The sequence below is a fragment of the Phascolarctos cinereus genome, unplaced genomic scaffold (assembly GCF_003287225.1).
Source record: "Phascolarctos cinereus isolate Bilbo 61053 unplaced genomic scaffold, phaCin_HiC Scaffold_726;HRSCAF=1367, whole genome shotgun sequence".
Lineage (NCBI taxonomy): Eukaryota > Metazoa > Chordata > Mammalia > Diprotodontia > Phascolarctidae > Phascolarctos > Phascolarctos cinereus.
The window spans coordinates 233,093,567-233,107,457 of record NW_027556098.1 but is presented as its reverse complement, the minus strand read 5'-3'; the positions used below and the strand labels follow the sequence as shown (position 1 = coordinate 233,107,457).

At 36.5% G+C, this 13,891-nt stretch overlaps 1 protein-coding gene across 1 annotated transcript in view; it reads right to left on the bottom strand.

Moving 5' to 3' along the window:
* Positions 1–5,511: 5,511 nt before the first annotated feature.
* The window catches only part of CCDC148 (coiled-coil domain containing 148), a 277,956-nt gene continuing 269,576 nt past the window's right edge, over positions 5,512–13,891 (bottom strand). Inside the window, exons 17-18 of the mRNA XM_078147022.1 lie at positions 11,935–12,075; positions 5,512–6,232 (exon numbers count right to left, since the gene is read on the bottom strand). Coding sequence (XP_078003148.1) covers positions 6,086–6,232; positions 11,935–12,075 — 288 coding nt within the window. The 3' untranslated portion in view covers positions 5,512–6,085. The remainder of the gene's footprint in view (positions 6,233–11,934; positions 12,076–13,891) is intronic.

Genomic DNA, 13,891 nt, shown 5'->3' with positions numbered 1-13,891 from the left:
TAAGACCTAATGGTCCTCAATTTTATTTAAAGGAAGAGTTATTGACTCCCCTCTTACCCAAACTATCTGATCAAACAGCCAGGGTGAAAAAGGAAAGCCAGGTAAAAGCAAAGGCACCTACAGCCTTTCCCCTAACCAGGATGGATTCTGAGATGGCTTTGGAACCAGGATTAGGGATGTTGGGAGAGGGGAATAAGGGAGTAAAGGGTTGGTCTTTCCCACACACACACCTAGCTATCCTGGATGTGTCTTCTAGGGGAGCCAGCTTTCCATAATTGCAAGATGGAAGGAGTAGTAGAGAATTATGTCTAATTAAAGTGTCAAGTCAAATCAACAAACATTTATTAAGTGCCACTATGTGCCAGGCACTGTGGTAAGTGCTGAGGATAAAAAGAAAGTTCCTGCTTTCAAGAAGATCATAAGTTTACTGGAGGAAAAAATACACAAGCAACTACATATGAACAAAATATATAAAGACAAATTGAAACATCTAAAAGGGAAGGCACTAAGATTAAGGAGGACTATGAAGGGCTTCTTGTAGAAGTCAGTTTGTTACCAACAGAATGACAGTTTCAAAGAGGAGAGTGGTTATATGAAGGCACAGGTTTAGGTAAATGGGGACATGAAATATAAGATAGCATGGGCAAGAGAATTTTTACCTAGGCAGCCTTCTACAGTACTTTGAATCAAAGGGATATAGGGCAGAGAGATCTATGAGAAGTTTTCTCTTCCCATTCCTTTTCAGTTTAAAGCTTCTAGATAAGATTCACAAGACTCCAGGAAATAAATTTGTATTAGTTCTCATTTCTGTCCCTAGCCAAGAGTTCATTATCCGTATATTTTCAACTGCTGAGGTAATCAAATCTCATTCTCAAACACCATGTTCTCAGAAAGCCACCCACTTCCAAAATACACCTACCTTCTTCTCCCCTACCTTTACTTGGCAGTAGTGATAAAAACACCACCTGTTCCTAGTATTTCCTTCTCCCGACCCCCCAACCCCCAGGACTTCACAATCCTTAGCAATGTAGTCTGAAGCCTTTCATGTTTCCCGCACTGAGAGTCCCTCAGAGAGGCTAAATTTATTTTAGGGGTAGGATTTTCACCTTTTGCCGCAATAAAATTATACTATCTGTTCATCTGCTTTTATTGGAAATAAGCCCATTCCTGCTATAGCCAAATGCAGATTAAAAATAAACTGATCACCTCCCAAAAAAGAATTATTTTTTAAAAACTAGATATACCCATCTCACACCTCCTTGCCTCTGACTTAGTATCTGACTGTAGTTTCTTGGCCTTTTGACTTTCTGAGTCATGACATGAATTTATGAAAGTAGAGGTCTTGGAATGAAGGACTTTTTAACTGATTGTTGCTTATTGATATGAAAGAGAAAAAATACCATATTTACTTGAAATAAATCCCTTTCTCAGATTTCTCTCTAGGAAGGATGCCTATTTCCCTTTCTCTCCTAATTTCTAAGAGGAAATATAATTTTTCCTTCATTTCATTTGACTTAATGCTTTGGCTTACTCAGTATAATTGATAAGACTATCAATTATATGATTCTGCCATTAATTTCCAATTCTTCCTACAAGAAAGAGAGTTTAATAAGGTGTTTGTTATTAGAGCATGACCTCATAGTGGCTGAAGAAAGCAAAATACCTTGGGTTTCAAGGTCACAGTCACCTGTCAGGACATGAATGGAAAAACCAGTCCAACCAGGTCATTATAGGCAATAGAGTAACCTATCATCACTGAAAGAATGAGAGAGAACAGGAATACTGGTGTGTTCTTAGAGCACCATACAAGTGTCACAGTCATCTCTTCCTCAGCCGCTATTCCTGCAGGAGACAATCTGAGATTCTATTTGAAAAAGTCTATTGCAAACAAGATTGTGCAACTTTCATGGTTCAAATGGGACTAAGGGATTGAATACTCCAGAGAATTCCCTTCTTATAATATCTAAGATCTTTTCTTTGAATGACCCTGTGTCATTCCCTGACTCTACCCATTCAAGACCAGCACAAAGGAGACAAGTACTATCCTTGTGTTCTCAAGAGAGTGCAAACCCTTGGGAACCTTGTTGGGTCAGTCTCTGGGTAGTAGCAAAGAAATGAGGAAGTGCCAGGAACTATGCTAAGCACTTTATAATCATCACCTCATTTGGTTCTCACAACCATGGGAGGTAGGTGCTATTATTATCCCCATTTTATAGATGAGGAAACTGAGGTTAGGTGACTTGCCTAGGATCACACAGCTAGGAAGTATCTAAGGCCAGATTCAAACTCCTAACTTCACCCCAATGTTCTACTTACTGTTTCACCTAGCTGATCATTGGGCTTTCCCACCTCAAGATCTTTACTCAGTCTATTATCCTTTCTGGAATGGTCTCTTTTTTTCACCATTATCTGGTCTTCAAGTCCCTACTAAATTTTCACTTTCTCAACAAAAACTTTTTAGCTCATCTCAGACCACAATAATTCCTCTGTCTTCTGAATTTCTGTAAGTAGTTAATGTCTGTCCCATCACTTGTCCTTTATTTTCCACAATTTTATGTGTAGAATCATGTGTATTTGTCTTGTTTATGCAGCCAGGTCATAAATGCTTGGGGATAAGGGACTGATATCTTTAATGGTGCCTTGTAAATCATTGATTCTCAATAAACATTGATTGATTTTTCTGTTTGATGACCTTATTATCATCCTTGTTATTACCTATGTAAGTCAAGAAAATCAAATAGCCTAGAAGTATAAATAAGAATTAAATTAGTTGGTGTTGCCAACTATATTTAAATACACATTGTAGTCTATATAGATACATTTGTTGGCAGAAAATCTTTTCTGATTATCTGGATTTTGGATATATAGATAGTTGGGTCCTAAACTATCTCGATACATTAGGTTGTAATGTGCTTTACCAAACTCCAGTGTCCATTATCTAGTGTACCTACCAGGCATTTTTATTATAGATCATGGAGTTCAAAAAGAAAATGTTTTACTGGATAATCTCCCTACAACAAAATGAATTTACATTTTATTTCAGTAGTAATTCAGCATTTTGCTTTTGATATAGGGCTTTGGTAAGAGTTTCAAAGTCACATTCAAATGAACATATTTACAAGGGAGACTAATAAAATAATTGCTGGTGAAAAACAGTTATAAATATTGGAGGATTTAAATATATGTGGTGCTAGCTAATATAGACATATCTGTGTAAACTTTGAAAAACAAAAGAGAAATAAGAATAAACAATTCTACTACCACTTCACCACAAATATATTCATGAATGGACTGAAATGGACTTTCTACCTAATAGGCAGGGTCTTGAGTCAGATCACTTAAGTATAAGCCTCTAACAGATTATGTGTCTAAACAAATTAGGCTCAAATAAAATGGAAAGAAAATTTCACAATGGAGGACAAAACAAGAATAAAGGAGTTCATAAGTACAGATAAAGGACTTCATGAAGATATTAAAACATTGAAAGAGAAACATAGTTAACAAATTTCAAGAGTAGTTTATATATGAAATACAGAATTTATCAAAAGAGGGCTCTTGCTTGGGTATTATGGGACTTGCTCCCGAAGAAACCATATTCCTAGAGAATTAACCAGGATGACAGGAGAACTAGAATGGAAACGCCTCAGAACCTGTCACTTTTCCCAACTGGTTTGAGCAGCATAAACATTCATAGGTTGTTGTGATGGGAAAGACTATGTTATATAATAATAGTTTCATAGGAAGCCAAGTTGAGCTCTGAATGGCCATCCTATCATCCACGACAATATTTGTATTCTATACTAACCATATTTATAATATTCTCTCTGATTTGAAGAATGAACAGGCCTGTTCCAACTGGAAATGTGACATTCTTTTAGTCTTTGAAACTCTCTGAAAAGAAAGAAGAAAGATACTATATAAAAAAGTATCATTAATCATCTTTGCTTTAAATGGATGCTTCTCAGTCTTATCAGCAGCTTTAAATTCATCTGAAATCAATTTTTCATTTTTACCCCAAAGCTATCAACTCCATTCATTTCCCCCCTCCTCAATTATTTTTGACTTGGTTTTATTTTTTCTTGAGGTTTCAAGGCTTCATTAGCTTCCATGTGACCAATTCTAATTTTTAAAGAATTCTTTCCATCCTCAGTGTCATTCTGTACATTTTGTTTTAACCATTTGGCCAATTCTGCTTTTTAGGAATTTATTTTCTTCAATTATTTTCTTCTTCTTTCCTCTTTTCCATTTGATGAATTTTGTTTTTTAAGAGGCTATTTTTTTCCCGGTACTTTTGGGACCTCTTTTGCCAGGCTGTTAATTCTGTTTTCATAATTTTCTGGCATTGCTCTCATTTCTTCTCCAAATTTTTCCTTTGTCACTCTTACTTGATTTTGTAAATAATTTTTGTTGCTCCTTGATGCTGTCTTTAGCTCTTCTAGGAATTCTTGTTGGGCTTGTGTCCAATCTGCACTTTTTTCCTTTGAGGCTTTGCTTGTAGGTGTTTTCCAAATCATTGTCTACTTCTGAGTTTGTGTCTTTAGCTTCCCTGTCACCACAGTAGCTTTTTAGGGTTAGGCTCTGTTGTTGTTGTTGTTGTTGTTTGCTCCTTTGTCCAGCTTATTTCTTGACTTTGGACTTTGTGAGAGTTGGGTTCACCTCTATCCAATGTTTCAGGCTCTTTTGCATTGCTGCTTTACAGCTAGTTCTGGGAATTTGTCAGTTTGGGGCACTTCCAAGGCGGTGCGATCTGGGAGAGGTGTGGTCGCTGGTCTGCACTTTGAGCCTTATCCAGGTAGGTCCCTGCTTCCTTGCAACTACAGGGACCAGCACTCCTCTGTGATGCAGAGCTGGGTAATAAACAGTGGAAATGCCAAAGGAAACCTAGTCCTGTTCCAGGTGCTAGCACAGGGGTCCTTTGTAAGTTCTTTTTACTGGGTGTCCAATCTCTTCACTGTCTCTGGGTAGTGAGAGTGCCTGGTACTGCTGCTGCTGCTGCTGATGGCTCCAAGTCCCACCACTGGTATCTCCACTATGCTGTGCTCCTGGCTAGCCCCAATCCTGGGCTGGAAAATGTCTCACTCTGACCTTTTGTTGGTTATGCCACTTTAAAATTTGATCGGATGGGTTATTTTAAAGTTGTTTGGAGAAGGATATTGGGAGAGTTTGGCTAGAATGCTCCCTTTACTCTCCCTTCTGGGCTCTGGCTCCTATCAGCTCCCATTGGTAGTAGCCATGGTGGTGTGAATAGTGGTGTTGCCACCACCCACACACCTAGGATATCACTTGACAACAATGCTTTGTTATTCCAAGAACAGGAATCTAGCTGTTTCTCAGAAATGAAGTCACAGAATTGTCATGTTTTTATTTGCTGTGTTTCTCCACAGAACCATCGAGACAGAGAGTATATAATTTAGAAATCTGAGAGTTTGAAACAATGTTAACTTTTTATTATTCCATTGATTTCAACAGATTTTTCTTTGCTAAAATACAGATTCCTGTAGTTGAAATGCTATTTCTAGTTTCTAATTTATTCTTAAGGAATAATTTGCAAAATGAATTTGTTTGGATGATTGGTTTGCAGTAAACATGATGCACCAAATTGGTTTCTAAATTTAGAGAAAGGTTGAGTCTCCTCCTATAATAATCAAGGGATAATAGAAGTATTAATGATAATGAAGCTTTCATAATTAAAAAGTCAAATTCTGAAATAACAAATGGAAATGAAGGCTAGCTGACAGCAGCTACATACTATCTAATTCTTTCCAATGCCTATTTTGGTTTGCAAAGTTATTTTCTATTCATCATATAAAATATCAATCTCAAAATGTAACTTTTTAAATGATACTATATGTGTCTTTCATAAATTCTACTCGAAGAATCTGATAATAAAACTTTATTTTTTAAAGATATGGGGAACAATTCAATATGTTATGAGAATCATACAAGAATTTCATTTGCAGATGAAATCATCCCACATATCTAAGCCATAGTAAATTAATAGCTAACAAATTTCTTTTGTGGATAGTTTATATCTGAATCAAAAAGAAGTTTCTTGCTTGTATATGATGGGACTTGCACCTGAAGTCTACATCTGAAAGACAGTAGATGCCATGTCTCTTCTTGGAAGTTTGTAAGGATTAATTTTTGGCAAGATCTCTTTTGCATAAAGTGTTCTGTGAAGTCCAGCTTCTCGAAGAGCTAATTCAATACGGAGTCTGGGGTCAGAAATTATCTGGAGAAAGAAAATGAAACACAATTAAGAATACCAGCAACATTCAATAGTTTCCAAAGTTATACACATTTTCTTTACAGAAGACAAAATGTTTGTATGTAAACATGTTATTGTAGTTCATAATAAAATTATTTACAACCTTTTCAAGGTAAAATATCAATGCCACGTGATATAATTCAAACTTTTTAAAAGCTACCATTTAAATAGTACTTTAAGGTCTGCAAAGCATTTTATATATGTTAACTCATTGGATTTATAAAAAATTACGCGTGAATAATTTATTGTTAATGGGTTAAAGTATCAAAGAGATGAGGTAATACCTTCTTAGCTTCAGTTTATCCTTATATCTAAACTTATTGACTAAAATTATACAACATCTTCCATGCAGAAGTAAAAAATATATTGCCAAGCTCCATTTTTCTTGCACTGATATTAAAGTAGGTACTAATATTTATTTAATAGATTTTCACATAATGATTTGACAATATATAGATCATGTTTAAATAAATAGCTACTATTGGAAAGAAAATAAGTCAATGCAACTTAACCAATGAATCACTGAGCTTCTATTTTAAGCAGGACCGGCAATGTCTCCATCGATCTGATTCTAAGTGGGAACAGACAGATGAGTAGTTCAGTTCTGTGCTTTCATTTACAGCTGATTGGACCCTATTCCTCTTCCATTCAGTCTATGAATGTTAAGTGCCAAGAGATACAATGATAAGAAGTTGACCACATATAGATTTTAGCAAATGAGGACTTTCATGTAGCCCTGAAGTCCTCCCAGGTGATGAAAAGAGAGTCATAAGTTTACAGAAAAAGGAAACAAAAATGAAATGACTAGTTAAATATGAAATCTCCAAACCCCTAATATCACTTGTCTAGTAGAAATGCAGAAAAATATAGTACAAAAAAAGTTTGACTTTTCAATGAAAAGTTCAGCATTCAGACATTTACTGAATACCTACTAAGTACAAAGCACTATGCTAATGACGGAAGCAGATAAAATGCACAAGGACTCATGGTCTCTATCATCAAGGAACTTATATTCTAGTAAGAGAACAAAATGCATGCATCTATAAATAAAATACAAGGAAGTATGTGATAATTACAACTACTATAATAGTGATGCTTATGAGTCCAAGTTCAAGGGGGATTTCCTGTTAAGATAGTGAGGTCCTCCAGATGCATCTATTTGTAGATGACACTGTGATGATTGCATCACATCTTAGAACATCGAAAAGTTTCCTGCATGACCTCTGTAAGCACTCAGAATTTGGCCTATCTATCTAGGAAAAACTAAGTGGATGAAAAATGATGAATTTCTAGATTGATATATACTCATATGAAAAACACATGATATATGTATGGGTCCACACATGCATGTTTGTATATGTATACATGAAATGGAAACAGCAAATGGAAATTGAGCTGGGCCCAGAATTTAATGGGCAGAGGAGATGGGTTGGATTGTTTTTGTAAAATTACAAAATTCTTTTAATGGCCCTAAATTGTTCCCTGAAATAAAGAACCAGACTTTTAAATAGCAATATTCACCTGGTTTTGTTGCACAGCTACAAGTTATATAATCTCTAGAGAACTAAAAATGAGTTTTATCCAAAAATTAATAGGAACATGGTGGATGCAGGCAAACTGCAACATATGACACAAACAACAAATTATGAAGGAGAGCCAATGTAAAAGATGCCACAGCAGAAATGTTTGAGCAAAAAAGATGGGCTGCTCATGTGGTAAAAACAAGAGATAATAAGTGGACATCTCTTGTGCTTCATTAGTATTTTCCTTATGCCGAGCAAAAACTATGGGGGCCCCAACCATTTATCTTGGTTGGCCTCCCTATGACAAACTCATTGGAAGACAAGGATGAGATCAGCACTGAGGAGGCAGGTATGAAGGTGTTTTAATATCCATTATCAGAGGGAATGCCTTCATCTATGAGATTACAGATCATTTGAGTAAAAGCAGGTAGGAGATGCAAAATAGAGAGCACTGGACTTGGTGTCAGGAAGGCCTGAGTTCAAATGCTGCCTCAGACACTTATTAACTAAGTGACTCTGGGCAAATCACTTAGCTTCTGTTTGCCTCAGTCTTCTCATCTATAAAATTGGGGTGATAGTATTTGCCTGCCCCTGTGTTGTTGTGAGGATCAAGCGCTTTGCAAACTTTACTGCATGTACAAATGTTAGCTCCTATTATTACTGAATATTGGATAGGCTTTAATTAGGCAACTAAAATTGGAAGTGATTAAATCAGGGTAGTTTGAGAAGAAAGGAGAGCTGTCATAGCAGACCGAATCTTAAGATAGCCTGCATAACAAGGCAAATGGTATGCCATTAACAGAAACCAGAAAGTTGGGGAGAACTAGTTTAGGCAGGAAAGCTGTTTTTTTTTTAAAGTATTCCAATCCAATAAAAAGAACACTGATAGAGCTTTCCTCTTTTTTTCTTTAAGGAATTAGAAGGGTTTGTGACAGTTAACATGCAGTTATTGAAAAAAAATTAAGGCAGGGTTTGAGATAGTCTTGTACACCAAAAATCTTTCAAAGACATTTATTCATTCACAAGAGCCAAATACATATACTTTTTTTGTGTGGTCTACAGAATCACAGAAACTGAAAGTCAGAAAGGTCTTCAGCAACTACCTAGTCTAACCCATAAATGAAAGGAATGATCACTTTGACTTACCTGACAAATGGTCTCCAGCCAAGCTGGAGCTGTCATTTGGAGGAAATATTGGAGGACAGAACCCTGAGTAATGGGCAGAAGTTGCAAAGAGGTCAATTTCAGTTTGATTTTAAGATCACAAACTATTGTAGCTATTCAAAAGTTTAATGGGTTGCCTAGAGAGGCAGTGGGTTCCTCCTCCTCCTCTTCTTCAGGCTAAACATCCTCAGTTCCTTCAAACTATCCTTATATGACATGAACTCAAAGCCTTCACATTTGCATATTTATGTGTAGTGTTGGACTTCTTTAACCCTATTAGGTTATAAGATTCTAAAGAGTAGGTACTCTCAGGGCAGCTAGGTGGCACAGTAAATAGAGCTCTGACCTTGGAGTCAGGAGGGTCTGAGTTCAAATATGGCCTCAGACACTTGAAATTTACTAGCTGTGTGACCCTGGGCAAGTCACTTAACCCCAATTGCCTCACCCCCCCTCCCAAAAAAAAGAGTAGGTACTCTCTACTTTCTTTGTTATTCGAAGCAATATTTCTTAAGCATAAAATTTCCTCTGTCTATTTTAATCCTTTTTTAAATTTAGTTTATTTTTAATTTATGGAATAAAACAAGCATTTCCATAACAATATAATTTTTAAAAGATTATTGCATATGAGACTGCAAATCTATTTTGTACAACTTGCTATTCCTTTTAAATATATAATAAAGTTATCATACAAATTTCTCTTTTTTTCTCTCCCCCACCTACCCTAGAGATGGCTACCATTAGACACAAATCTGTGTGTCCGTGTATGTATGCAAAAGTATTCTATACACATCTCTATTTATCAGTTCTTTTTCTGGATGCAGATAGCATCCTTCTTTATATGTCCTTTGTAGTTAATTTGGGTATTTATAATAGTCAAAATAGTTTTTAAAAATGTAGCCAAAAATAGAAAAAAAAAGAAGTAGGAAAGCTTTATCAGTGTTTCCTTTTAAAGGATTATAAAGATTTAAAAAATGATTTCCAAATTATGAGAACATTGAACTAAAAGGACCTTCTTTGATGCAGTATAGGAGTATTAAGCAACCAAATATAAGTATAAAATTATCCCTTCAAGGGGAATTTAAAAGATACATTCTCTTTTACATTTGCAAAGGTAAAAAAAAGTTGGTGATAGATTTGGAAATAATTTTACATAAGCAGTTTGGGTATTAACTATTTATTCAATATTTTCTATTATTATGAAATAATATACACTAATTAGGTATTATATCTTGATTACAAAGATGGTTCAAGCTACAGTTTTCAAATGTCAGAAGACAATTTATAGCTTAAGAGCTTTACTCTATCATCATCATCATAGACCTAAATAGGATTCCTGACAACAGGGATAAGTTCATTTGCAGGGAAGATTGGATATAAGGTATAATATGTGCTTTGTTGAGGTAAACATGTGACTGAGGTCATGAATGTTGAGAATGTTGAAGAATTGGGAGACAAGGTTATTTGAAGAGGTAAGGAGTCAGGGTGAGGGAAAAGATTGTGATCCAGCTACTGAACTTACCAGAGAGCAGGGAGAACTACGTGGAGTCCATACTCTGCAGCAACAAGGATTTGGACAAGAAGAATGAACTTTAAAGGACTAGATGTAGTTGCTGAGTGATGGCAGACTAGAGAGGACCTAAAAGTGGCAAGAGGGAGCAAGAAATATGCCAGCTTTTGCTGGCTCTTTGTGTTAGAATATGTGGGAGAAGGAATAGCTGGGGTTGGATGCCAAGGCGTGAGCTACTTTCAAGAGAAAGCTAGATTTCAGTGAGCACCAGAAAGATGGAAGGAATGTGAGAGGAAGAGAACTGGGATAATAGAATTAGAGACAGAAAGGAAACTGGAAGTCATCTAGTTCAACTTCCTCATACATAGATGGGAAAACCAGACTTAAAGAGGTGAAGTGACTTTCCTAAGGTCATAAAGCCGGTAAGTGGCTGATCCAGGGGTGGGCTCTATAGGGTCAAACAATCAGTCAACAAGCATTTATAAAGCTCTTACTATATATCAAGAACTATACTAGTACTAAGAACTGGGGATACAAATAAAAGCAAAAACCAATAATAATCCCTGCCTTAAGAATCATACATTTTAAAGGGGGGAGATAATATGCAAATAATTATATACATATGTATGTATATATACACATGTGTGTGTATATATGTATGTTTATATTTATATGACATATATGGAGCAGATGAAGGTGATCTGAAAGGTAATAATAATCTGTAGTAGCTGCTTGGGGGTAGGAAGCCTAGGATAGGTCTCCTGCAAAAGTTAAAATTTCAATTGAGTCTTGAGGGAAGCCAGGGAATCTAAGAGACAGAGGTGAGGTGGAAGAGCATTCCAGGCATAAGGGACAATGAGTTCAAAGGCACTGAGATTAAAGAAAGAGTTTCAAGTTGGAGGAAAAGTAGACCAGTGTAGTTAGACATGGAGGAGAGTAAGGCATAAGAAGGCTAGAAAGGTAGGAAGATCATACTGGAAATGGAGGCAGAAGAAGGTAGGGAAATGGGTAGTGATAAGGCTGACTTTACTACGGGAGGTAGAGGAATGGGAGAGGGGTAGTAGGCCACCTGGCATTTTCCTTTCCAAGTCAATCTCTGTAGTTCATCCATGGCGACCAGCCCCTCCCCCAACAGATGCCCCAAACCAATGTTCAAAAGTGAGAAGAGGGAACTCTCTACTCCACTCCAGGGGAGAATGTGGTTTGGGATAGGGACAGGATGGACATGGACCTCAGGTCACAGCAACCCTGAATGGGTGAGAAAGAATTAGGAAGTGAGGAGTCTATTGGGTCAAGGGGCAGAGGTGGTAGTGCTGGAGGGAGGTCTTTCTTCCCTTCAACATAAAAGTATCTTGAATAGAGCCCCAGTTGTCCCAGGCTAGTTTGACGCTAATCGTAATTAGCGCAGCACAATTATCTACCCTGATCATTCTAATTTTCTCAAATCACAATCCACTAAATATAACAATGACCTGAGGTTCTGTATATGTATTCAATTTGAAGAGTGGCTTTTGAAGAACAAATTCTTCTTCAGTTCCAATTGCCATTCTGGCTTTTGAGGCCAATGTATCTGCCATCATTCTAGCATGATCAACTTGGGCCACGGTGGAAACCTAACAGAACATAAAATCATGCTAATTAGAATGTGCAACAAAGCTAAATAATGCAGAAGCAAATTATTTTTAGTTATCTTTAACCAACTTGTACTGAAGCCTGAAAAGTTGATTAATATAACAAAATCCACAGCAGAAGATAAAACAAATAATAATAAAATCACAAAACCTATCTTAGAAATCTACAAAGTAGATTAATTTCACATTAAGAATCTCAAGACTGCAATCAATAGTTAAAAACAGGATCATGAGACCATATACTTAAAAGTCTAACTTGGTTCTCTTTCTGATTCCAGGTGGTTGGAAAATGACTAGAACAATATCAACTCAGGGAAGTGCCAATGGTAATTGGACTTAATTTTTATGTCCCTGCAAATACCTAACAAGCATCACAAAGTTTCATTTCAACATCAATATCCTGCATATTTGGTCAAATGTGATTATGAAAACTGGCTGACACAGCTCTCTCGTGAGCACAATCTCCTTTAGATCAATCCAGAGCAAAGAAGGTTTGGGTAAACTAAAGGGTAGCACTAAATTCAAGGGGTCAGAGTATCTTTAGATCCTGGCTGAACCAGTTCCCATTGTACCAGATCATTAGGTAGTTTTCAGGGGGTGCAGGCCACAGCTGCTGTGTCCTCCTCCACCCCCACCCCATCACACCCCAGAAAAGTATAAAGAATCAAAGTAACTTACATGCCTCTAAGCAAATGCTCAGTAGTTCCTTAATATAATCATGGTATATTAGTATAAAGAAAATTGCATTTGGAGTTAGGAAATATCAGTTTAAATAATGACTCTGCTCTGTGTGTGTGTGTGTGTGTGTGTGTGTGTGTGTGTGTGTGTGTCACTTTGGGAAATTCACTTGACCTCTCTGGGCCTGAATTTTCTTATTTGTAAAATGAGAGGATTTACCCAGATGGCCTCTAAGAATCCTTCTAGCTCCATATCTGGGGACCTATGACTAGATGACTTCCTCACAGGATCATAAACCAAGAGCTAGAAAGGACCTTCAAGACCCTCCTGTCTAATGCTCTCATTTTAAAGATGAGGAAACTGAGGCTGAGCCAGGTGATGTGATTTACCCAAGGTCACACAGGCAAGGATCAGAGGCAGAATTTGAGCCTAATTGCTCTGACTCCAGAAATAGTGCTTTTTCTCCTCTACTGCAGTGTCTCCATATTGTTCTAGTTAGTTTTAAATCCTGTGCTTCTGTGATAAGACAGTTCAAACCTATACCCATACCAAAAAAAAGGCACCTTTTGGATTTTTACAGAAAGTCTCTTTTTATCAGGAAAAAAAAACTATATACTGAAATAATTGGAGGCATCACCTAAATCATGAACTTGTTTCTCTTACTGCTTCTGAATTTATTTCAGTAGTTAGGCTAGTTCCCTGCACATAACAATACTCAATAAATATTTTAATAGAATTTCAAAGTCCTAATGGCATAATTGTAAATATTTATGATTAATCTGGCACAATACTCCCTCCTCCCTTTTTAGTGAGCCCACAGAACATAAAATTATGGTCACAGACTTTGAGAATTTGGTATCAAAGTCAGGTTTTAGAAATCCAGAACTGATCATTAGGCTGTATGTATGTAATTATTGAAATAGAAATTATTCTCCCTGAGGGTACAAAAAGCATCAGTTGCTAATTTTTAGATAATTTTCATGTCGTTGGAGAAAAAACTAGATAGTTAATCCTTCTCACTTCAAGAAAAAGGGCCAATAAGAAAATGACTCCTTGGAAGTTAAAATAGTTAGATTCTAGTTTTCAAGAATTTGTAAATGAATTACAATAAAATGTATAA